Raw genomic sequence first — 26,107 nt, 5'->3', positions numbered from 1 at the left:
TTTTTTTCCATACAAAAATCCTCAAAACGCAGGGTTTATTGTGTCGTGATAGCACATCTCGGTTTGAACTAGCCACATTTCAGATGCTTATAGCCACAAGAGAGAGTGGCTATCGCATTGGACCCAGAAGACGTAAAAGTATTTTCTCTTTGCTCTGAATTCCCTCAGCTCTCTTGCAATGCCTCTCTTAGAACACACATCACTTTCTTGGGGTTTGTTTGTTTGTTTGCTTGTTTTATTGCTAGTCTGTTTGCAACTTGAAGGTGATGGCTGTGTTTTACTGCGGCTGTTGTTTTCATTACCCTGAAGTGCCTAGTGCTGGCCTGTATGTAGGATGTGGTCCGTGAGTATCGGTTGATGAATGAATATAGAAGCACATGAACGTAGCAAAGACAGAGAACCCACAGAAACATGTCACGTTGAGGGTCTCCTCCCGGTCCCTGTGACATTTCTGGCTTCTGGTTTGTGCATGGCTATTACATCTTTGAGGAGGGCATCATTCGAGTCTTAAACCGCCCCCCCCCCCCCGTAAGTTTCCTGTTTCACTTCTCTCTTCCACTCAGTGCATTACAAAAAAAGAGAGAAATTCCCACCAGGAGGGCCCAGGAAACAGGAAAAATAGTTGTGCTCTTGGTTTCATGTTTGGAGAAGAACAGGGTTCTCACTATCTCCGTGGCACTTGGCGTGAAAGTGGGCTTTGTTGCTGGGGACACTGCTCCCATTCAGGGCCCCCTTTCCCAGCTGCTGAGAGCCGGGCTGTGTTTTGACAGACGGGCCGAATGCAATGCAGACAGTTGTTTTAATTTCCAGCCAGATGCAGACATCACTCACGCGGATCCCGAAACCCAAGAAAGGGAGGCTGGGCGCTGGGTTGCTGCGCTCAGGCCTCAGAGGGAGGGCTGGAGGGGGCGGGCGGAAGCCATCCCCGGCAGTGGGGTCACAGATATCCTGAAGGGCTGAGAGCCTCAGGCCCAGGAGAGGCACACTAGGAGAGTGCTTGGCAGGTACCTTCCAGAAAGGTGCTCCTTGTAGGAATCACAGGCCATGAGTCAGGGGGGAAGGGTTGCTTCTTAAGGCAATGTGATGCCAGTGACTGGTGGCAATGGCTGGATATTCGCTTTTAACTGTACCAAGTCGTTCAGGGCAGAAATCCTAACAGTCTCGGGGAGGAGTTAGGTAAACCGTGGGAAATCAAATCCCAAACATCAGAATCGAAGGACAAATGCGGCCTCCCTCGGAGGGAGGGCAGCAATGGCTTTCACAGCCTTCCAGACACCTGTCACCTCGACTCTGCTTACGCATCCCAGTGACGGGAGTCCCTTCCGGAAGTGAGGGCTTTGTGTTATTGGACAACCTTGACTTTCCTAGGTTGGGCTTTCCTGAAACTTCTTACCCATGAGTCGTCCTGCGGCCACAGCGCCGCCCTCCGAACGTTGGGAAACCGCCTCCACGGCCACCTCTAAATAAACATCCCAGATCCATAAGCTGTACCTTGGATGCTGCATCTAGATCAGACCACATCCTAACCACTCTTCCGGGAAGGATCTACCCGGTTGAACAACGCCGCTCTTGGAGCAGAGGCCTGAGCTGGGAAGTCCCCAGAGTGGGGTGGCCTGCCTCCATCCTGACATTATTTCTGCAGCCCATGAGCAAATTAGCCCCTTGAGCTCTTATATCACCCCGTCAGGGCACGCTGGGCATCGAGTCGATGCAAACCCTCAGGTCGGGTACACAGGAGCTATTTCAGACCAGCCTCCACTTACAGTACCGGTGTTTTCAACTGAATTGCAAGGCTTTACGATTATCCTTCCTGCATTTCTTCTTTTTTTTTTTTTAATTTTTTTTTTCAACGTTTTATTTATTTTTGGGACAGAGAGAGACAGAGCATGAACGGGGGAGGGGCAGAGAGAGAGGGAGACACAGAATCGGAAACAGGCTCCAGGCTCTGAGCCATCAGCCCAGAGCCCGATGCGGGGCTCGAACTCACGGACCGCGAGATTGTGACCTGGCTGAAGTCGGACGCTCAACCGACTGCGCCACCCAGGTGCCCCTCTTTTTTTTTTTTTTTTTAAGTTTATTTATTTATCTTGAGGGAGAGCGCACAAGCATGATGGGGGAGGGGCAGAGAAAGAGGGACCGAGAATCCCAAGCAGCTGCGGGGCTCGAACCCACGGACCACAAGATCATGATCTGAGCCAAAACCAAGAGTCGGACACCTAATAGCCTGAGCCTCCCAGGCGCCCCTCTATATTTTTGTTACTAAAAGGAGGTTAGGAATGTTTAGAGCTGATTATTCCACTCACTTCTAGGAAAGCCTTGTCATGTGACTCTTAGGTGTTATGAGGTGTAGGAAGGAGGGACACCCAACATAGAAAGGATGCTTCCTGAGGGCTGGTGCATGAGACCCTTCATCGTCTGGCCCCCAGGGGCTGGTGCACGAGACCCTTCATCGTCTGACCCCCGAGTGCACCCCTCCTTGCATCTCATCCCGGCCCATCCGGGGTACACCCTTGAGTTATGCTGAGCTTACCCACGATTACTTTTGCTCGTGATGATCACTTCTCGCGCTGCCCTTCTGGGTCTGTGCGTGGGCCCACTACTACCCTGACTCCCGCTTATCCCAGTGGCCCCTTCTCCAAACAGGTTGCACCCTGCACCCCGCCTATAAGTTCACCCCCGTCCCATGTGAGGAGCTCCATCTTTGCAGTGACACGCTCCCCCTGGACTTGAGCTCTGCGGGGCAGGATCTATGCTCTGATGGCTGGCACTTCTCTCTCACCCGGCATCCGAGCCTCCCTCTAATGACATCTGATAAACATTTGCTAGATAAGCACGTTAGAAGTATCCCAAGCCTCTCAGGATGATGCTGTGAAAGTGCCTTCGCAGATCCTCTGTCCCTCTGCCAGAGGCAGAGCACCATGCGATAGGACACTGGCTCGCATTTGTACTTGAGGTCACGCATCCGGTGGGGGGGACCTCTGTACCCCGACAGAGGACAACCCATCCCCAGCCCGGCCAGTGGTTTTCGCAGCCCAGCAGCCCTGCTGCCCCAGCCAGTGGTGGTACCTAGCGTGACAAATGGAAGACTCTGTCCTCTGGCCCCCTTACCTGGCCTGAATGTCACACACGCTGGACAGGTGGAGGTGTCCGGTCCAAACAGGCCTGGCTCAAGTCCCTGTTGGGGAAGCTGGCAGGAGTTCGCGGGGCTACACCCTTGGAGTGGGGGGACAGGGGCTTGGTCGGTAAATTGTCACTTTCCCCAGCAAGGCGGAATCAGGCAGGCAGCTCATCTCCGTGGATGTTCCCATGTAGCCAGACTTTTCAAAGGATGGGAGATTTACTAGAAAAACTGAATGCAGACATCAGAGAATGGGATAATTGGATCCAGGTGGTATGTTTGGTTGGCTGTAAAGAGACTGCCATGCAATGAATATTATTTGATAGGAAAAGTTTCTCCTTCTCTCCCTTTATAAATTTTTCTGTGCAGGCAGGATGTCTCAGCCCAAGCCCAGCTGAAAGCCCTTCAGAGACAAGTTGGTGGCACTCAATAGGCTTTCAGCAGAGTTAACCATTTTCAGCACTTACCGCAAGCCCATTTCCCGCACGGACTTGGGCGGCAGGCAGAAGGACGCAGGATGATTTGCTTCTGCCTCTGGCGATGGCAAGAAGCAGCCTTGCGTCTTCCACCCCAGAAACACATGCCCCCCCCCCACCCCCCGCCCACCCCGCACCAGGCACACAGATGAGAACACAGAACGGCCATCGATTTATCCCCTAGCGTCACCTCTTTCGGGGCAGTGACCTTGCAGGTGTGGGTAGGTGTCATCCCTACCTGATCTAACCGTGCTCTCTTTCGTCCCTCTGGCAGATCACCAGGGTCCCTGTGGAATCCTGTGAACAGTACACGACCTGTGGGGAGTGTCTGAGCTCGGGGGACCCTCACTGTGGCTGGTGTGCTTTGCACAACATGTAAGTTGGGGAGCGTTCTGAAAAAGGGCCCGGGGTGTAGACCACCAGGTGCTTTCCTGGGAGGGTTGATGAGGCTGTGACAGTGGCTTGCGCAGGGAGAGGGGAATTTCCAGTAATTCTCATCGAGGTTGCAGAGCAGGAAGAGAGGCCAAGGGCGGGGGGTCCTTCCTTCCCAGTGTTAGTGCCTCTGCCTAGCTTTCATGTCCGAGTTCTGCCCTCCTGGCTTCTCTGAAGCTGCACCTTGTCAACACAGGGAAGGGTAGTGGTACGGGCAAAACTCACGAGGGCGGGTGGAGAACCCCCAAGAACCTCTTCGGTGCACCCTGAACGAGGTGCCTCTTGCCGTCAGCGTGCAGATAGCAGTGCGCTAGGGTGGGGGAACCCGGACTCCAGCGAGCCGCTGTGTGTCTGTGCATGGTGTACTGACCGCCCTGGGCCTCCACTTTCCTGTCGCTGAATAGGGATAATGCCTACCTGGAAGGTAAACCGTGAGGATTCAATGAAATAATAAATGTTTTGGAAGTACGGAAGCCCAGAACAGGCTCTCCGAATCAAAATAGTTATCATGAGCTCTGAACCTTTGGGAGGACCCTTCTGGCCTCATTAATTCAAGATTTTGAGAAGTCTGCACCTCACTCTAACTTGCCTCACACCCCTATTCAGACGCATCCCTGCAGGTAGAATCCCAGCTCCATAGAAATGCAAAATCACACTTAAACTTCCTAATTCCAAGAGCCCCCAGGAAGGGAATAGGGTGACAACCCAAAGGCGGGAGCTGGCCAGGAATTCTGTTCCCCAATGGAGCTGGAAGCTCTGTGGCTTCGTGCCAGCCAGCAAAGCATCTCCATGAAATGTGCCGGGTTTGGGGTGGAGGCGGAGGCGGGGGGCCAGAGTTCAGGGTCCTGCACAATAGCTCTTGGCTTCCAGCCTCTGCAGCAGGTGTTGCGAGGGCTATGGAGGGAGGGAGGGAAGCGGGCGCCTCACAGATGCAAAATCCGGACTGGATTTGAGCCCACAAATACCGGGTTCCCTGCTTGGGTTTGGAGGTAAGAGACTCCTCCAGAAGTTTTGCGCGCATGCGCTAACACACACGCACACACACTCACACGATGCTCTCACCAGGACCCAGGCAGTGAGGGAGTCACCATTCAGGTCAGACAAGTGGTACAGATTCCGACGCCCCAGGAGTGGCAAAGGCGGCTAAAACTGTTTCCCCTCCGTGAGGCCGAGCGGCCAGCCAGCTGAATCTCCCACCAGCAGGGTTGATTCCTCCGGAGAACCTGCCAGCTGCCCCCGCTCTGTGGAAGTGTCCTAGACTACCTGTCCTCTCCCTGTGCTGTGGGCGTGCAGCCACACCATCCGCACCCTGCTCCCTGCCTGGCCCTCCCCGCTTCTGTGCCGGTGCACTTGTCACACGGAACACACCCCTTACAGATGGGGGATCATCATTTATTCAACAGCACGGACAACCGTGCTCCCCAGCCTGTGCCGGAGGCCACTGATCTACCACAGTGCCTGAGTCTCCCGGTGGCCTCACACCACCCCTGTCATCCTCCTGTCTGGGTAGGCTGTGGCTTCTAGAAGGGCCAAGCCACATCAGGATTGCCTGTGATTTCCTCTGTCCTCTACCTGTGGCAGACAATCAGTCCCTCCCCACTATGGGCACATCTCTTCTTCCGGCACCTCTGCCTCCCAGGAGCACTCCGGAACAAGCTTCTTCCTGTTTCTTTCCAGAGCTTTCTCCCCTTAGGTCTTTCTCACGGTCACCCACGCCCCCCACAGTGCCCTCCCACCTGCCACTGGCGGCCGGCCTAGGTAAAGGGAAGCAGACGATGGGCCCATTCTAGTTCCCAGGCCCACCCGCTGGACTTTAACGGAGGCAGAGGCCGAGGGAGATTGCTGAAGAGGCTCTGGGTCTGGGGGGATTTGAAACCTTCCAGTCTCTTCTGTATGCCTTGCTCTTGCAAGTCTGTTATTGTCTCCAAGGCTATTTATCTCTGTTAGGGCTGTTGCCATAAATAGTATGATAAAAAAGAGCCATTTCAGTGAGTCAATGAGATAAAGGCTCCAGTCAAGAGCTCACTTTAGAGCTATCTTAAGGATTCACTTAAACCTCAATAATTCTTTTCTTTGACAGCATTCATATTTAGATCCATTATGTGCCTGGAAAGGAAGAGGGGAGGGGCTTGGGCGGGGGCGGGGAGTTTGGTGGGAATCACTGCCGGATTGTGGGATTGTGGCATCTTGTTGTATCTCGGTGGCTACTTGGTTGGAGAAGCACCGGGCCCTACAGCGTGTTCCCATGTGACACAGGTGACAGCCCGACGCTCCTGCGTGCAGGCGTCACCATGCCCACCTGCCACACTGGGCAGAGAGCCTCCAGCCAGGGATGAAGCTGTCGGGAGAAATGGCCACACGGCTTTCTGACAGAGGCAGCCCTGGCTGAGACTGCTGGCCTGTCTCTCTGTCTCCAGGCATTATTGCACACCGCAAATATTTATTTAAAATATACCATGTGACAGGTAGAATACCTCAATGAATAAAACATGGTCCCTGCCTTCAGAGAGCCATTAATCCAGCCCCAAGATCACATGTGCACCGCCCGATACAGCTAAGACTTGTCCAGATTTTTCCATTTTTTTGGAGTAGAATAATAACACGAAGAGTCGTCATCATTATTATTATCATAAGGGCCTAAAACCCATTTTCTAAGCACTAACTGATTTAATCCTTACACTAGCCCTATGAGGTAGGGTAATGTCACTATCCTCACCATTTTATAGTTGAGGAAACTGAGGCTCGGAGAGACTAAGTAACTTGCCCAAAGGGACACAGCTAGTATGCAGTTGATGGGTTGGTGGGGGGAGGGGGTAGAATCCAGGCAAACTGGCTCCAAAGCTCATATCCTCAGCCTCTTGTGCACTAATTCTCACATTCCCCAAATGTCCCACCGTTGCTCACCGAACATCCTATAAAGATACTATCTGTCAGGAGCTATTCTTTATGCCAAAATTGTACCTCCTGTATCGAGAGTTAATCCCACTTCCTCTTAGTCTGTGTTTAACTGCCATCAGGACCATCTGGGAGTCACCCAAGCCCTCTGGGGTAAGTGAAAAGCATAATGAGAAGACAAGCCACAAGCCTCAGAGCAGCAAACCCCTCTTACAACCCCCCAGGGGACAGTGGAACCAAACAGATGGGTCTCCGTGGCCTGACGTCTCGTGAATCTGTGTGTACGGCAGGTGCTCCCGCAGGGACAAGTGCCAGCGGGCCTGGGAACCTAATCGATTTGCCGCCAGCATCAGCCAGTGCATGAGCCTCGAGGTGCATCCCAGCAGCATCTCAGTGTCTGAACACAGCCGCCTGGTAAGTAATTCATCCTACCTAGGGAGCTCGTGGAGGGGACAGGCACAGAGCGCCCCTCCGTGTGTGCGTGTGTTCCTTTAACACTTGCACGTGTGTCTGTGACTGGAGCACACTTTAAAGGCTCCAAGGAAACTTTGTGTTTGGAGAAACCCTATGATAACTCTTAATGTAAAGGGCACAGCCCCTCTCCACACTCCCTGCAAACTCATCACCCGTTGATCTGTTTTGTAAATCTAGATGTTGCGTTTAGTAACAGCTATGATATGGCGCAACCCAATACAAAATAACGCATTTTTCTTCACTGTAGGCTGTATTTACATTCCTCCACCTACCATTTTTTCACAGAGACCTTAGAGTTGTGTGTGTGTGTGTGTGTGTGTGTGTGTGTGAGAGAGAGAGAGAGAGAGAGAGGAGAGACAGAGACAAAGAGACTGAGACTTAATTCACAGCCAGTATGCACTTAAAGAGAATATTAAAGAGAATAAAATAGCCCTTAACCACCTGTCGAGGTACAACCCAAAATATTTCATGTCCTCAGGCCCTGCACGATCATTTCCTTCTGAAGGTTTTATGAGCGTTTACGGATGTTAATTAGTTAATGAACCTTCCAAGATTTCTGTTCATTCATCCCCACCAGGAGGTTTTGGCTCCCATGGAGCTGAGGGAACAAATAGGGGCGTTTGTACCTAAGTCCCTGGCCCCATGGAAACGAAACTGGGGCAGAGATTCAGCAGCAAACAAATGCCTGGAGAGGCTAGGTGACACTCATTGTGCTAAGAAACCACTGCAAATAAATGCAGCCAGGTGTTGGTAGGAAGACAAAGGGAGACCTACCTAGTGGCTCCCAACTTGGAGGCCACCGCGGGGGTGGTGGGGGTATTGTCCCCATGAACCCTTGTGGTCACTCCCTGTTGCTAGAGGAAGCCGGTCTTCAGATCCTTCACCTGTTGTTTCAAATACGGCTTAGATGTTCTATTGTGGTCATTGAGAACAAACTCATTTCTGGCAGTCTGAGGAATTGTTACCCTTCCGAGGAGGGCTCAAACTTGCAAAGGCTGGGAGGTGCTGGCCTAGATCATTGGAACCCGTAGACAGCAGCAGACATCCTCCGAGAGGCTGGTGTCCGAGTCCCTTGCTTTCTCTGACCCCCACAGCTCCCTGTGGAGCCACTGCCCTACTCGAGGGGTGCTGTCCGTGAGCAGAGCACCCAGGGTAGGGGGGTACAGAGAAGCAGAAGCTCCTAGGACACCCACCGACCTGATAAGCAGCCCCTGAATAACAGCTAGGCTGTCTTCCCCTAACGTGGTAAACCTCCAGATTGGTAAGCCAGCGTTAAGACTTGTTTGTTAAGGGCTCAGCTCATGACCTGCTTTCCAGTTTCATGGTTTCATGTCAGAATGATGAGGGTCCGAGATGGGCTGCGGCAACTTTCCCTCCAGTGCCCCTCACTCAGTCCTTTCTGATGCGGGGCAAGATTGAAAAATAAACTAATAATGATGTTAATAAAGACCACTGGCTGCTGTCAGGGCTGCTGTAACTGTTCCGTGTCAAAGCCGGATGATCACCTGGACCAGTGTCTTGCCTTAACAGATGAGGTCTGGGGAGATTAGTGAGCACCCGGCCACGGCAGGGCCAGGTCTCCTGAGCCCCTGGGTCTCTTCCTGCAGCATCATCTCTTTGATCCTCGGCCTCTTTGCTCCTCCCACAGCTCAGCCTGGTTGTGAGTGATGCTCCAGACCTGTCTGCGGGCATCTCCTGTGCCTTTGGGAACCTGACAGAGGTGGACGGACAGGTGTCTGGGAGCCAGGTCATCTGCATCTCACCGGGGCCCAAGGATGTCCCTGTCATCCCTCTGGATCAAGGTAAGAAGCGTGTGCCATGAGAGTCACATGCCAGGGACTGCCCTTACCAGAACGGCCAAGAGTACAGAGCACAGGGGATGGGGGGTGGTGAGTACCAGCACAAAAGTTGCCTGACCACGTCTTCATATTGCAGACCCTAATACGGGCTTATGATATAACTCGTTTGAGTTTGAAAGCTGCTTCTCATGCCCCGAAGTGAAATTCCGGAAGAAGGAAATCCCCTGCTCCCATTTGGGCTAAGTCTGCACAGTGTGCCGAGAGTGTTCCCAGACTTCCCTCCGAGGGCTGCAGCCAGTGATTTTCAGCGGGGTTCTCCCCATGGCACTGGGGGCTTGAGGGGCTCTGGCCTAATATTTCTGAAAGGCTTTCAGTAACTGAACATGCCTCAGCAAAAGCAAGGGGTTCTGTGGGATCGGATTCATTCTGTTTTCCCTAAGAAGGGGTGTGGGGCAGTCTGGGCCTCCGTGATGGGTGTCTCAGCAGGACCAAAGGGACTCTCTTGGGACCAAAGACAACTCAGGCAGCGTCGTGCCCCAAGAGAGCCCTGCAGTGGCTTAATGGATTATACCCAGATTCTCCACTGGGCCCCCAGATTGCTACCCTCTCCTTTCTCCCTCCCCTCCCCCCCCAGACTGGTTTGGGCTAGAGCTGCAGCTGAGATCCAAGGAGACAGGGAAGATGTTTGTCAGCACTGAGTTCAAGTTCTACAACTGCAGCGCCCACCAACTGTAAGTACTTACCGGGAGGGAGTCTTACTCTGGGCCTGGCTGTGGGTGTGGCGTTTCTCCAAGCTCGAACCGGGTTGTATTCACCTCCCAGTCTCCCCCCAGGCCCTCAGTTCTGTCTGCCTCATTCAGTGAGAGTCAATGGAATGGCATTCACTCTCTACGGCCTCTGATCTCATGCAGACCCCCTTGCCTGGCTCTCCAACCACCCTTCCCCCAGTTCTCAAGCCAGGACAGTAAGAACAAAGTGTGAAGTGAAGGCAGTGGTCATGGCCCAAGGATCGTAAGAAAATTTCTCTATTTCAGACCAGCGGGTGGTAGCTTTGAGCGCGGAGATGGACAGTGAATGGAGTTTAGACACATCCTCCACGACCAAGTCGAGAGGGACTCATTAAGAGGCAGCTACGCACACAGCTACCCCTAGAGAAGGATGTGATGTAATGACCCCAGGCTGGGAGGGGAGAGGAGACTTTAACTCCACTGTGGTCCAAATCCAGCCTTCAAATTTTTAAATTGTTTTAATGTTTACTTATTTTTTGAGAGAGAGATCGAATGCGAGTGGAGGAGGTGCAGAGAGAAAGAGGGGGACACAGACTCTGAAGCAGGCTCCAGGCCCTGAGCTGTCGGCACAGCAGCCTGACGTGGGGCTCAAACTCATGGACTGTGAGATCATGACCTGAGCCAAAGTCAGACGCTTAACCAACTGAGCCACCCAGGCACCCCTAGCCTTCAACTTTTTAAAGAGGAGAGGGTAGAGGGTAGAGACCAAACCAGCAGCCTCCAGAAGGGCTTGACAGAGCCCAGCTGACCTCACCAGCTATCTCCAGCAGTGGGTGCCCACAAGGTATGAGATTCTGCAGCTGTGCAGGAAGAAAGACCCATATTTAGCTTCTAACAATCTTCTCTGGAAGAAAAACTGAGGCTCCTTCCATACAAACTGGGAACTTGTATGCTACTTAATTTAAAAAGAGGGAAACAGGTCTCTATAATAGGGCCACGTAAAGGCCACTGGACCAGTGACCATGGCCATTCCACAAAGAGAGAGATCAAGCAACAATTCCATACCAAGCAGAGCAATAATTGGGAATATTCCATGGACCCTCTTTTCCATTCCCCAGAACAGGAACAACCTGAGGTCTATGTAACTCCAAGGTGTCAAGTCTGTGGGGTCCCAGCAGTGGACATGAGGAGTTCAGCAGTCCACATGGGAAGAGGGCCTGTTTGAGGCTAAGCCCAAAAGGGATCATTAGCCATTAACATAGACAAATGAGCCAGTCCTCCTTAGTCTCTCCCCTCCTCTGATCTTGATTTTGATGATGAGAATCATCTACTTGGAGTTTTAGGGTCCCTGCAGTAGTTAAGGAAGGAGACGCAGCTGAGTCCCATTGGGACAAGTCAATCAATAGCTGTGCCGAGATCGACAGGACAAGTGGTAAAAATGGCCTGGGGCGGGGGGGAGGGGGGGCGCAGGGCAGTAAGTATTGAAGCTGAAGAACAGTCGCCCACTGACCACTGTGTCCCAATCCCAGCTAACCCAGTTTGGAGGGGAAATGCAAGCATCTTGGAGAAAGAAACTCCCAACCGCCTTCTCAAACTCCAACACAGCGGTGATGGAATTCATTGTTTGTGAGAAGCACCCTCATTTCCATGGCTGTTTGCTGTGATGTCACCACTTTGCATTGCTATGGCAACAGAAATGCAGTCATAGGCAGCAAGTTTTAGCCAAAAAAAGAAAAAAAAAAAGAAAAGAAAGAAAAAGAAAAAGAAAAAAGCAGATCTCCTGGACAGCAAAGATTCCATTTTACCCCAAACACTATGTGTCTTACCCTTCTCTGCTCCCGGCATTCGTAGCAAAAAGTCACAGAATCAAGTTCAACCCTCTGCCTTTAATATGGTAAACTAAGGCCCCCAGGGGATAAAGGCTACAGCAAGGATCACAAAATCACAAGTAGAGGAGCCTGCAACCCCTCTCATCATTCTCTGTCCATTTTCATTATTTACTTGCTGAAGCATAGCACGTTAGCAAGAACCGGCCAATCTGGCCTAAGCTCAGAAACAAAATAGCTTTGGGCATTTCCAGAAGGGGATGAAACTGATCGGCACGGAGAAGATGAGGTGTCATTGGGCTAATGCACCCACAATAGGGTGGCATATTAGCCAGTCACCCCTTGGACGGACACCCATCGGCCCAAATCTAAAGAGAGCACCCACCAGGTGGCGCCAGATTGCAGACCCAGCGGTGTCCCTTCCAGGTTGGTCTAGTTGTGGAAGGGTAGACCAGGGGAGCTGACAAGGAGCAGGAAGACCAACCCCTCCCCCTACAAAACCCGACTCCTTTGTAATGGGCGGGTCACACACAGCCAGCATGATACACACAGCCTCAGGTGAAACCAGAGGAAAGAAGGGCTCACCCTGGCAAGAAATTGATGAGCCACACACATATGGCCACACACCTATGCCTGGCTACTTGGAGAGTGGTACAAAATTACCACCTAATATCGTCAACTCCCCCAAAGCCCGGAAACACAGGTGACTGAACTAGTTGTTAACACTCGAAAGTGACTTAAGAGCTTAAAAGCACAGGTAATTTACGCATTTGAAAATAACACTCACATTTAACATTGTACCTTTCAAAACCATTTCCTACACATTATCTTGTTTGATGCTAAACAGCCCTGTGGAGCAGACAGGAAAGTTTTATGACAGATGGATGAAGAAATTCCAGTGCATAAAGTGAAGTGACTTACTCAAGGTGACCCCAGTGGCAGTGGCAACACTGGAATCCTATCTGCCCAGTTTCTATCCCGGTGCTTTTCTGTATTATAAGCTGTTCTCTTATAAGTGGTGGTAGGCTGATAAATGTTTCACTGCTAGCAATCGGGGGGCGGGGGGGACCCAGTATGTAGCATTTTCCGATGTCTACGGTGTAAATACTCTGCCCATGGCTGGTTTCAAGCTACTAACATGATGCCAACCCACTTGCAAAATTCATGAAAATGTAAATAACCAGCTGTCATGAGCTAATGCAGGCCAGTTCTAGCACATCATTGCTTCATAAGTTATGTTATTTCCACTTTGGATTCCTTTTTTCCTTCCAATTTTCTGCTCCTATCAACGTCTTCAAGGGAGAATGCACAGTTCTCAGTGCTGGAGGATGCCCCCACAAATCAACCCTCCTGAGAGACAGACTAGGAGAACAGCCTTCCATCATGACCCATGGGCTACCTGGAACCCTTACCTTCCCTGTCCGATCCCTTCTCTTTGCCCCTTACTTTCTCCATCCTTGCAGGTGCCTGTCTTGTGTCAACAGCGCCTTCCGCTGTCATTGGTGCAAGTACCGGAACCTCTGCACTCATGACCCCACCACCTGCTCCTTCCAGGAGGGCCGGATCAACATTTCAGAGGTAAGCAAGGCTTGCTTTGGCATGTGATGTTCCCAGTAAAGCTGAGTGGCCCTCCCTTTTCAGATGGGCAGTCCAATGGCTTGGCCGTCTCCTTGCCCTGACCCATCTTGGTCTTCTTCCTGGAGATTCGACATGTTAGAAAACCACGTTATTATAAAACTCAAAAAAAAAAAAAAGTGGCAGAAAATACCCCAGAGGCCGAGAAATAGGCTGTGTCTTCTAGACTCTTAAGATTCTTTACGTTCAAAGGCTTGAGGGGAACTGAGGGTTGAGACTGAAAGCTAAGGGGACATATCCGACCAACCAGACTCCATTGTCCAGAAGAGTGCAGTGAATGGCATTTATTCTTTGAGTCTAAGCCCTTTGCTTGGCTGCAGACATAGTCCATCTCAATAGAACATTCACTCTCAACCATTCTTTCATGCCAACCTCTCTTCCAAGTCTAAGTTTCAATGATTCTTTGACTCTGATGTATGACTGGGTGGGTGGCCTTATAGAAAGAGAAGGAAATTCAGCTGGTGGAAAGAACCAGGCCTTGCTAAAAGTCCAGTTTATCATACAGGCAGTGTTCCATCCCTAGAGCCCGACTTACCTTTGTTATTCACACAGTGAAATATCAAATTGCCTGTCTTTCCGTGAATATCACATCCAGTTATTCACTGACATTGACTTGGACGTTGACAGCTGGTTGGGTTTGAATGACTATAAAGACCTAGTATTCATGCAAATCGCACGTGTGTGTATACATGTGCAATTCCCCTCTTCTTCCACCGTTTAGAAAACCTGCAAATGTCAATAAGGGACAGTGTAGCACTTTCATACTCTACTATACTCTTTCTATACACATGGCCCTCCTGCACTAGACTAGAAGCTCCCTGAAGGCAAGGGCTGTATTAATCTTAAATCCTCAGTCTTCTTCAGGGAATGTTTGCAGAATGCATGGGTGAAAGAAGGAAGGAAGGAATGACCGCTTTGCCCAAATGTCATTGATAGGAAGGGTTCCTTGGATCTACGTGTCCAAGATGTCAAGAAATAGAGTCTTACGTGTCTCCGAGTCTTGACCACAGTGCTAGTTGCTTCTCTGAATAAACATAAGAAAGTCAGACTCAATGTACACATATCAGATCGTCATGACATATACGTTTACATGTCTTGCCATGTTATTTGTCAATTATACCTCAAAAAGCTAAACAAATTAAATAATAGTAGGCCTTGACCCGTTTCTCAAACACGCACACCCATGGCCGTGAATTCCGCTCAGTGTCTGAAATAATATGTGTTCTATTCAGCCGGAAAAATGGAATTTGCCGGTCTTGAAAGAGAGAAACATAGAGGGTGTCCACAGGTGGTATTGAAGACAGGCCATCCGCTGGTGCCCCTAGCGTGCTGGAACCAGTTATCTAGTGCCCTGAAAACCTTTCAGAAAAAGATCTCCCCGCAGCCAGTTGGTGTGCTTTGATGTATCTGACCCGAAAGCACTAATCTGGTCTTAGTGGACACTGGAAATTAATCCCAGCCCTGGGATTCTGCAAGAGTATGGAACTGCTTTCAGGCCAATCTTCTCATTCAGAGGAAGCGGCCCAAGGGCCGAGGGTACGGAGTGGAGGGTGGTCCCCCAGCTTGGGATTCAGCCAAAGAATGGCGAAGGGAGGCGGGGCAGACCAGGAACGGCAGAAACCACAGACGGGGCTGCTCAGAGGCAAAGGCCTGGCAGTGCGGAGATGGTGATAAAGGGTCTCGGAAACTGACCTTCATATGGGCCGCTTCTACGCTTCTGAGTTCCTTAATAAAAAAAAGGCGAGGCAGACCACAAAACACAGAGAGAGAAAGAGAGAGAGAGAGAGAGAGAGAGAGAGAGAGAGTGAAGTGCAGGTCTAGACAAGAGAGAGCAGCTGCTTCATTGTCTCCCAGGGGCTCCCCCTCGGGCTGAGAGAAACCCAAAGCCAAGCCTGAAAGCGGCCTGCAGCTGGAATAAGGGCAGGGGGAATGGCTTAAGGACCAAGACAAATAAACTCTGCCGGGGTGTGGAAGCCAGAAGGCTAATTGGAAACATGCCGGCCTCCCTCATGCCCTTTAGAAGTCACTGGAACACGGTTCCCTCTCAGCCACGGGGGAGAGACTCCGATGTTCCAGAAAGCTGGACCTGAGAGAAGAGGGTGCCACCAGGCAACTCAGGAGTGAGTTAATATTCAAAGAACCCTGGGGGCGAACCCAAAGACTTCCCACCGCCTTTCAGTGTCACTTTCCCGAATGTCTGTGGCTTCCGGGGAAGAGGTGCCCTTTGTCCCTTCCTCACCTCCCACCTCTGCTTAGTGGGATGGGAATGGGCTGCCATTCTCTTACTGCTGATGTGCGTCAGCCCCTGACGTGGGCCCTGGGATCGGCCATCTGGAGGCCCGGTGATGGAAGCCTGGTCTGCAGCCGGCTCCTAACTTCACTCAGGAAAGATGAGCGGTGTGGGTTCCCAGGAAGCTTGTGAGGGCCACTTCCTCAGCTGCCTTAAATACTGCTGAGGCTCTTGGCCACAGCCATTCACACATCTCTTCCCAACAACTAGCTCCCAGGCCCTACTCTTTTCTGTCCAAAGCTCTGCTTCTGGAGAATTCCACTCCTGAAAATGCAGAGGACAGCTAAGATGCACGTATCCAGCTTGGGGGGGGTGCGGGGCGGTGTTCCTTGCTGTATTAAGAGTCCAGTCGGACGTCGTTAGATTGTTCTGGGGACTGGAAATCCATGAACTGCCTCTTTGAGAGCCCTAGAATATCTCTTTTATACTTCCAGTAAGAGCCCCCTAACGGTGAATCCAAAAATCAAACTTTTGTCTGTGTACTTCCTAGAAACAATATCTAACCAATTAGCTCCATTGATCTAGAGAGCAACATTAATGTACACACGTTTGTAACTCTCTCACTTGTGACAAGAGGTCTCAAAGCGTCTATGTCAGCGCAGGGGGCCAGCAGCAGCAACCGCACCTGAGTGCTTGTTAGAAATTCAATTTCTTGGGCCCCCTCCCCAATGAGTCTAAAGATTGAGAGTCACTGACATACAGCATCTCAATTGATTCTTGAAACAGACCTGTGGTGTCACATAATTCATATTTGACATATGTAGTAACCAAGATGCTAAAAATTTAGGGGTTTTTGCCCAAGGCTACAGAGAACTCAGGCATCCAAAAGAGCTGAGTACAGCATGCTTTCTGCAGAAAACCAGAGCCGGTTAGCTTCCTTGTCTCCATGGCCACACTTGCCGGCAGGATCCCCATTTGGCTTTGTGCTGTTTGGTCATGAGGGTTCAGGGTGTGCAGCTGGTGCAAATCCACCTTCACAGATGGAGAAACTACCCATGGAGGATGGGTCAGTAGTCCCACTTCCAGATACACAGCCAGCCAGCACGTGAGGTCAATCTGCCTGCTGTTTCCAGAGGTCTGAGGGACCAAGTCCACACTTAGGCTTGACAATAAAGTACCTAATTAAAAAAAAAAAAAATGTATACACACACACACACACACACATATATTCTCATTTAAACTACTCTATGAAATGGATTCTATTACAGATTAATAAACTGAGGTTTAGATAAATTAAACAATTGTCTTAAGATCATCAGATAAATGCAGACGCCATGACTCAGAATGTATGTCCCCAAGTTGACCCTGGATAAGTTGAAGTCCTCTGATACTGCATTTACATACACAACACACACACACACACACACACACACACAAGAAATAAGCAGTAGTATTAATGGTGTTAATCCAGTTTATTGCTGTTTACAACATACTTTCTTTTTTTTTAATTTTTAAAAATTTTTAATGTTTATTTTTGAGAGAGAGAGAAAGCATGAGCGGGGGAGGGCAGAGAGAGAGGGAGACACAGAATCTGAAGCAGGCTCCAGGCTCTGAGCTGTCAGCACAGAGCCCGACGCGGGGCTCGAACTCACGAATGGTGAGATCATGACCTGAGCCGAAGTCGGACATTTAACCAACTGAGCCACCCAGGCGCCCCTACAACGTATGGTCATATGCCTCTTTCATGCAGTCGAGGGTTGTTGGGTATGACTGGCCCCATTTTATCGATGAGGAAGCTGAATTTCAGTCGCACTGAAATTCAGTCTCTTGAGCTCTTTTAAGGTTATGAGCCAGACCTTCCCACTGCTCAGAGCACAGTCGATCTCTGATGGGGCCCCCCAAATCTCTGCCTCCCTGGGCTGGATCAAGCTGTGACATGGTGTTAGCAAGCAGGTATGCGCAGGAGTATGTATGGCTTTCAGCTTTAAAAGCTCATCTCTCTCCACGGCTAAACCAGGCCTAGTGAGATGTAGATACATAAATATCTTCTTTACGCCCTGTCCCCGGGGAAAGATAGAACCAAATAAATCCGATTAGCTTCCCGGGATACTGGCTGCTCTCTCTCTTTGAAGTCCAGTGGGTGAAGATAATGCCATTTCCACATGGGAGAAGTCGTTTCCGAGGGCCGAAGGGTCCCCCGCGCCCCAAGCCGGAGAAGCACAGCTAAACAGAGGGGGCGATGCGGCGGCAAGGCTCACGGGGCTCCCACGCCAGGGTCCTACGTAGCCATGGCTCCTCCTCCCCCGCCTACCCCCACCCTTGGGATGTTCCCAAAGAGGACATCTATTCATCCTGACAGAAACTCAAATTGCTGCCAAGGAGGTGATCCTGTTGCCAGTTGGCTGAGAGACAGAGGAGTAAGATGACCTAACGACAGTGGGGACCAGCAGTAGCAATGGGCATTTTAACAACACTGACAACAGTAGTAACACCCTGCAGAAAAGGAATAATGTGATGATGTGCTCTCTTCTTAGGACAGGAAGTGTGTGTGTGTGTGTGTGTGTGTGTGTGTGCACGCGTGTGTGCGTGCACGCGCATGCTCACAGAAGCAATCAGGATAGACGTGGCCTCATTGTATCTGATGAAACCCATCGCCTTCCCCAAGGCCCAGAGCCCTTGAAGTTCCCACAACTTGGCGGTTTTCTGGGCTGCTGGCTTTCCCACACCTGCCATCAGCCTTCCCTACTGCCATTGCTACCCAGGACTCGCTGCTTCCTCATTAATACATTCACCAGAGCCATTCATAACCCAAGGGTTCTGCATCTACCCTTGTTTTTCCAAGAAGAAAAGAGTATAACCTGGTCCCAACCCCTTTTTTTTTCCTTTGCCCTAGAGAATAAGAGAAAGAATCCCACTCTGTCTGGCCTCAGGGAAATAGCCAAAAACAAACAAAAGATAAGACATCTGTTTTCTACTGAGGCAGTTTTGGAACCTGTATAGGCATTTGGGAAGCCCCTAATCATTGTCTTTAAATTTACTCCCAGAAGGTCTGAAACAGCAGACCCTGGGTATCTTCTGTAAATTTTAGAATCCCTTTAAAAAAGAAACAAACAAACAAAAAACTCCCAAGAGTACTCATAAAGTGTCTTCTTAAGATTCTCCAACTCCAGGGGCGCCTGGGTGGCTCAGTCAGTTAAGTGCCTGACTTTGGCTCAGGTCGTGGTCTCATAGCTAGTGAGTTCCAGCCCCGAGTGGGGCTCTGTGCTGATGGCTCAGAGCCTGGAGCTGAGTTGGATTCTGTGTCCCTTTCTCTCTCTGCCCCTCCCCCACCTGCGACGCATGCACACTTTCTCTCTCTCTCTCTCTCTCAAAAATAAACATTAAAAAAATTTTAACACAAAAATAAAAAAGATTCTCCAACCTCCAGGTTGGACCAGACTTAGCCCAGACAAAAAAAGATGAGGAGGTGCCCACCCATGTGTGTGTATATTATATGTAAATATGTATACAATACAATAAACGTGTCTATAAATACGTATATTATATATGTGCATATTTGTCAAAGTTAAAAGAATTCTACAATCTTGTTTACTAACCCAAGACATTCTACTTCCAAAAACACATCTTTAAGACCTTGCTGGTGAAATTTGAATTTGTTCTCTGAGCTCATTCTCTGTCACAGATACACACACACCCACACCCCCCCCCCACACACACACACACCTCATTATGCCTCAGCCTTTTTTCTAGTCTAAATTAAAATTCTAATTTATTAGACGTGACAGGGATTTGTTAGCCACCAAGAAGTATCTCCTTTTCCAGGGGATGCCTGGATTTCCCTAGAGTGGTGTTCATTTTTTTTTCTTGGCTATAAATATATGAAAGACTCTGTCAAGAATGCCCTCAGGGCGTGAAAGTGAAAGTGCAGTAAAGAGCAAGTTTATGAGTTGGCAGCTTGACTGACTGGCTTCTCGACAGGGACCCATCTGCTCTGGGCTTGCCTTATGATCCTGTCTCTTGTAGCAACCTCGCCCGCTTGGCGTCCCCACGTGCAGTTAGCCTACAGGTGAGGGAGGGCACCAGTGACCCCAGAAGTTCATCCAGGTCCTCCCAGAGAAGTGTCTGTGGAAAATTGCCCCAGCTTTTCATAAATTCTGAGGACTCCTTACTAGATTTGGACATGTCCACTTAGTAATCATGTGACTCCAGAAACGGCAGCCATGTCTAACCCAAGCTTTAGGAATCAAACTCCTTCTCAGGTCTCTTGGTGTTCAGAAGGCAAGGCTTTCCCCTCATCTCTGAAGAATCTAGGAAGCTGGAGGTAGAAAGAAACGTTTGAGATCTTATCATCTGAGGCGAGTAAAATGTAGTCTGATCCCCTCAGGGCTCACACACCAGGGAGGAATACAAGTTAACAAGATGTTGCAATTCTGAGGGCAAAACTCCATCATGGGAGCCTACTCGTAACCCACCCAGAAGGCCAGGGCAGGGAAAGGGTCAGGGACAGCTTTCCAGAAAAGGAGCTGCGGAGCTGAACTTGAAGGCTACTTAAGAGGCATTCAGCTACAGAAAGGCTGAGGCGAGGTCCGGGAGGACAAAGAGGGCCAGGAGGTGGTAGTGAGTGGTTCTAATGGAGAGAAAAGCATCTTCAAAGGACCAGAGGCCCATGAGTCAGGGACACTGTCTCTCAAAGCTCATCTGAAGTCTCATGTGACTGGAGCAGGATGCACGAGGACCTTCTTACAGGGTAAGAAGGAGGCAGAGGCCAGGTGGAGAGGGCTTGTACCTGAGGCCCTGAGAAGCGAAGCATGCCTCAGCCCCATCTGTGGTCTAGCAGGCCTTCCAATCCCATAGCTGAACGGTCCATTGCTCAACACTGCCTGTGTAAAGAAAGGCTTCCTACTAGGAATAGCCTCTAGCAACGGGACGGGGACACTTTTTCTGTCCCACACCTTGCAGGCAGTTCTGAGCAGGGCACTAAATGCCAATGGCACCCTTGGCGGGAGAGCTCCATCAACCCCCACGTGTTCCCAAATGCTCCCTCTGAGAAGCACTGTAGAGGGGAAGGGGGTGGGGAACCAGGTGCTTCTTCAAGAATTTCCCTGGTTGGTCCCTGGAAACAGGAAGTGATTGCATGTGGAGGTGACTGGGCCCTCACCGTCCTCCCTGCCAGAGACTGCTGGGCTCTGTCTTCCTCAAGAGGGAGAGAGTGGGCAAGGGGTCCGAACTGTGGGAAGGTGACAGTGTGACCTTCAGGCGAGAAGCAACACCTAGCCGTAAAGCTCAGGAAAATGGATCCTGCTTTCCCACTTCCGTGGTCTCTCATGGTCCTTCCCACAGCCCCTCCCCACCAAGACTTTCTTTTTTCGGTTTTGTTTTCCGAAGCAACATGGCTTTCACGCAGGGCCTGGTAATGAAATGAGATAAAAAGCCAGAGCAAGTGTTTAGAGCATTGCCAGGAGGGTTGGTCCCCCTCCTGGAAAGGCCGACTCAGTCGGAGCCGAGAAGCTGAGGCTGCCGATAACAGAATGCCTCGGGCCGGACAATGCATGAGGGACAGGAGCCCGGGAAAGGATGAAACCGGGAGGTGGGGGTTCCAGGTTGGGGACAGGGACACACAGGGGCCTCTTTTATCCTCTGTGGCAGGAGATAAAATCCACAGCCTGCCACACCGGCGCTTGGAAATTAATTCCTAAATTGTAACATGCACACCAGATCCGGGACAACTTGTGGGCTGGGGAATGACAATATCAAAGCCCCAGGAGCTAAGAGATAGATTTTATTTTCCCTGCTGACTCCCCATACCCTTGAGATGAGGTACAGCCGTCTCGCGGGCAGCCCACCCGGCCACGAGAGGGTCTGGTTGGGCATCCGGGTCCCGTCCCTTGCCCCGGCTCAGGTGAGTAGAAGGGTGTCAGCCAGGACAGACGGGACCTCTCTGCTTGCTCCCCAGGACTGTCCCCAGCTGGTGCCCACAGAGGAAATCCTGATACCAGTCGGGGAGGTAAAGCCAATCACGCTTAAGGCTCGAAACCTGCCCCAGCCGCAGTCGGGCCAGCGAGGCTATGAATGTGTCCTCAACATCCAGGGGGCGGTCCACCGGGTCCCCGCCCTGCGCTTCAACAGCTCCAGCGTCCAGTGCCAGAACAGTTCGGTAAGAGGACTCGTGCTCGGGCCCCGCCTGGAGCAGGCCTTTCTCTCACACCCATGCCGAGGCCTCACCCTCCCCCTTTCCCAGAAACCTTCCGGGTCCACAGGCTGGCCCCAGGAACAGAGGAGTGTGCAAGCATTTAGCGCCCCTCAACCAGAGCAGGGCAGGGTCATGGTGACAGAGGAGGTGGGGTTCTGTGCCGGCCCTAATGGCGTAAGTTGAGAGCTTTGTGTCCTTTCTGAGTTTAAGGAGACCTCTGGGCCTTCAGTGAACTTTCAGCCAAAGCCGGTGGACTCCACCGCAAACCCCCTTCCCCACTTAGAAATAACCCAGAGGAAACTGGGCCAGGAGCTCAGCAGAAATAGAATGGCGCGAGGGGAGGGGGGGGAGGGGAGGAGAGAGCGGTGAACTTCAGAGCAGCAAGGGTTAAACCAATCCTGCATGCCAGACAGATAGCACGAGGTGTTTAATTATAATACTAGCCCAGAGAAGATCTTTTTATCTGCCAACTCCTGTCTCTGACTATGGGGGGTCAGCTGGAGATGGGGGGGGGGGGGCGATGTGACAAAGGTGTTGAGGGAAGCTAATTCGCCTGGGAGAGATAAAGAGAATCTGGGCTTCTTATCAGGCGGCTGTCAGATTCCCAGGTCACAGGCGCTTGATAGAATTTGTAATCGGTGGAAGGCCGCCAAGTGCAAGGGGAAGGTGGGATGAGGAAAAAAAAAAAATGCAACAGGACAAAGGGAGGAAGGTGGCAGGAAGGGCCGGGGTCAAGAGGGCGGACAGTAACATGACATGCCCCGAGTGGCCAGGGCTGGGCGGGTCTCTGAAGGGGATTCCCAGAGGTCTTCTTCACCTAGAGGCAGGGGCTGGGCCACCAGAGGGCCAATTTCTGAAGCGTGTGAAGGGCTTACAAGTCCCCTGTGGGACCAGCATGGGAGACAGAGCGGACCCCTGGCTACAGCTTGAGCCTTTAATGGTCGGGCTGATCAGATCTGTGACCAGAAGCTCTGAGCACCTTCCCTGGTGGGCTGTTGGCCGAAATAAAGCTCAAGTGCAGCCAGGAGACCCTGCGGTGCCCAGCCCCCCTCCACCGCTGCACCCCTGTCTGTTGTGCACATGCTTCCTCAGGACTCTGGTGGGGTTCGCAGAGCAGTATGTGAACTTGCTGCAGAGACCGGACTTGTATGTGAAGAGGCAGACAAGCTCTTGGGAAGACAGAGACAGGGACTGGCAATGGCAGGGGACAGAGAGGGTGGGGAAGGGCCGGCAGGGATGTCAGAGCAAACACCTGGGGAAGGCAAGTGTGGGCTGGACCCGAAGAATACAGGCAAGTTGAAGGGTGGAGGCTGTAGGGAGAGAGAGGCATTCTTCACAAGATGTGAACTGAAAAGAGCCAGAGAGGTGCCGGGGCAGGTGTGTTTGGAGACAGGCATCAAAGATTTCTGCAGGAGGGCAGTGGAAGAGAAGTAAGCTTGCATTTGGATTACAGGGGGCACCGAACACCAAACTAAGGGGTTTGGGCTGGATCCTGTTGGCATTAGTGACTGGGAGTCGGGGAGGGCGCCATAGGGATAATTCGAGCGGCAGAAGGGGTTCCCCTGATTCTCCCTTTGCTCCTTCCTCAGCCCAGAGGGAGCCAGAATCCCTGGTTTCTTTCTTGCCATAGTCCTGGTCCCCCGAGATGCCAGCAACCCCGTGTGATAGGGAACCTCACAAGCCATGTGCCCTCTGCCCCTCTCCCCGCAGTACCAGTACGACGGGATGGACATCAGCAACCTGGCTGTGGACTTCGCCGTCGTGTGGAATGGCAATTTCATCATCGACAACCCGCAGGACCTGAAAGGTGAGCGGCTACTTCCGGGCAGAGTTTTTTGATCTTTTCGTGACCCCGGGAAAGACCGGGGCTGGAGGGATCAGAGCCAGCCAGCCGAGGTGCCATGAATAATACACTCCCTCTGTCAGCGGAACTCTTCAGAGGATCCTAAAGCAACATTTGGAGCCATCAAAGGAGTCCTGTTGGGAACCCTGTTTTATTACAACCAGAGCATACGCCAGGCAGCTGCCGGCTCATCGCATTTTTCTCTTCGGCTCCCAGAGACTTTGAAGTGTCTGTAGAACCTGACCTAGGAGAGCAGCAAGCAGGAATGTCCTGCCAGTTTCCAGAGAAATAGAGATTCTGTTTCCAATTCGGGTCTGGTTCCCCTGTCCTTGGTCCTTCGCTGCACAAAGGTTTCTAAGGCTGCTCCCCTGGTCCTGAGGTGGGTAGGGGGGACAGTGCCAGGAAGCTCAGGGCGGAGCTGGGCTGACTTGAGAAGGACACTCCATGAGGACCACCCTTATTTATGGCCCTATAAACTCATGGGCGGCTCCTCCCGTGTGTCAGGTAGCCAGCCGTACCCGCCACACGGCAAATATCAACATGCCACCCTGCTCTCAAGAGTGACAAAGGCGACTCCGATATTGTGAGCACTTGCGGTGGGGAGGCATCCACTACGCGATTGGGGGGGATTATTTCCCTTAATCGTAACAGCCCTGAGATGTTTGTACTAGTATGAATCTCATTTTACAGATAAGGAAACTTGAGACCCAAAGAGGCTAAGAAATGGACCAAAGTGCTCGCCTCGGCAGCACATATACTGAAATCGGACAGGTGCGCAGAGTAGCACGGCCCCTGAGCAGGATGACGGGAAAATTCACAAAGCATTCCAGACTGTTAAGACAAATAAGTGAAATCTTAAAAAAAAAAAAAAAAAAAAAAAAAAGTCGAATTCACGCAGAGGGTAGGAAAGGGGTTGCCGGGGGCGGGGAGGAAATAAAGAAGTTGGTAAAAGGGTGCAGACTTTCAGCTCTAAGGTGATCAAAGTCTGAGGAACCTAGTGGAAACCACGGTGTCTGTAGCTGAGAGCAATGCTTTGTATAATTGCAATTTGCTAAGAGAGTAAAACCTAAATACATATTTGTAATTGCTCTCTATGTATGTGTAGGGTGATGGGTATGCTAATTAGCTAGGTAGGAGGATCCCTTTCACTATGTATATGTGTTTCCAATCATTACGGTATGGTATAATAACTTTAAATATCTTACGATTTCTCTTTGTCAGTTATACCTCCGTAAAACGGAAAAAGGAAAGAAAAAAAAAAATAGGCTGAATCAGAAAGTTAGAGCCAGGATCCAAAGCGAGGCTGTCCAATCTCAGAGTGCCCGTGCTCGACCAGACAGACCACTGTCCTTCCAGTGGTTCAGACCACCGTAGGGCGTGAAGCCTTCTCCCCCCGAGACCCCTCTCCCTTACCATGAGCCACGTCTCACTGCACTTCAAGTAGCTAGGGCTGCCCCAGCTTCTCCGTCAGCCTGACGGTCGCCCATGGGTGCAGAGAGGGAACCAGGGCCACCAGAGGCCCCCACCCACAGGCTGTCATGGAAATCGATACCACTTTGGCTGGGAGAAAGAAATGGAACCAGGGAGATTTCTGTTCTACTTCTCAATACCCAGGCCAAATTTCCTCACTGCTGAGAGATAGACATTCTCCCTGCTGAGGATCCGGGCTTAGTTCCCAGAGGTTGGCTTTGCACCTGGAGCTTAGAAGAAAACAGCCACATCCAAGCTCTCTCATCAGAACCCCCCCTGGTGGCACTCAACAACTTGGGAGTGTGCGGGCACTGCCATCTCCACGTTCATCCCTCCTAGAGCCCAGTGTTTCTGGAAGCTGTGCACCATGTTGGGTGGAGAAGGCCATGGTGTATACAGACTTGGGTTCTAGAATCCAAGAAAGTGGGATTCAAACTCCTGGCGTTTTCACTTAGTGAGGGATGAACTCAGACTATTTACTGTCCCTGCCTTGATCCCAATTTCCTCATCTGGGAAAGGCAGGAAGGGATGCCCTCCTTCTGGGGTCATCATGAAGACCAAATGAGGTGTTAGATGTGGACCATTTGTGCACGTTAATAAATGCTCACCACGTCGTGGTTCACTTGAAGAGTCCTGTTCCCCGCACTTTACCGTAAGAAGCCGCGGGCATGAGGATGTTTGAATGTATTCCCCACAGCTGGTATCGCAGAGGGAGATGAGGACTAGAGGAGTAAAAAATGCCCCTCTCCTGGGGCCTGAACCTGACCTCCAACACAGGCACTCAAGCCCCAGTCCTGAAAGCTTATGTCTGCTTGACCAGGAGCGTTGAAAATGAGTCTCTGAGCATTCTACTCAAGATTCTGAATTCAAAACATCAGCAGGCAACAGCTGAGCCCCAGGCTCCCAAAACACATTTCTGCTGACTGGCTGGTCCAAGGGCTTCTAAATCAGTAAGAGACAAAAGCAAAGGCAGAAGGTCTGCAGATTCCCA

The 26,107-nt window shown here is 51.1% G+C and overlaps 1 protein-coding gene across 2 annotated transcripts in view; it reads left to right on the top strand.

Annotated features, from left to right (window-relative positions):
• Window positions 1-26,107, top strand: part of PLXNA2 (plexin A2) — a 206,946-nt gene that overhangs the window by 129,648 nt on the left and 51,191 nt on the right. For both annotated transcript variants that reach the window (XM_027074538.2, XM_027074541.2), the window contains exons 5-11: window positions 3,869-3,969; window positions 7,212-7,335; window positions 9,044-9,197; window positions 9,829-9,925; window positions 13,212-13,326; window positions 21,567-21,767; window positions 23,514-23,610. In XM_027074538.2, coding sequence (XP_026930339.1) covers window positions 3,869-3,969; window positions 7,212-7,335; window positions 9,044-9,197; window positions 9,829-9,925; window positions 13,212-13,326; window positions 21,567-21,767; window positions 23,514-23,610 — 889 coding nt within the window. The remainder of the gene's footprint in view (window positions 1-3,868; window positions 3,970-7,211; window positions 7,336-9,043; window positions 9,198-9,828; window positions 9,926-13,211; window positions 13,327-21,566; window positions 21,768-23,513; window positions 23,611-26,107) is intronic.

This window comes from Acinonyx jubatus, chromosome E4 (genome assembly GCF_027475565.1).
Source record: "Acinonyx jubatus isolate Ajub_Pintada_27869175 chromosome E4, VMU_Ajub_asm_v1.0, whole genome shotgun sequence".
Taxonomy (NCBI): domain Eukaryota; kingdom Metazoa; phylum Chordata; class Mammalia; order Carnivora; family Felidae; genus Acinonyx; species Acinonyx jubatus.
Note: the sequence above shows the minus strand (reverse complement) of the source record. Positions and strands in the feature narration are given on the sequence as shown.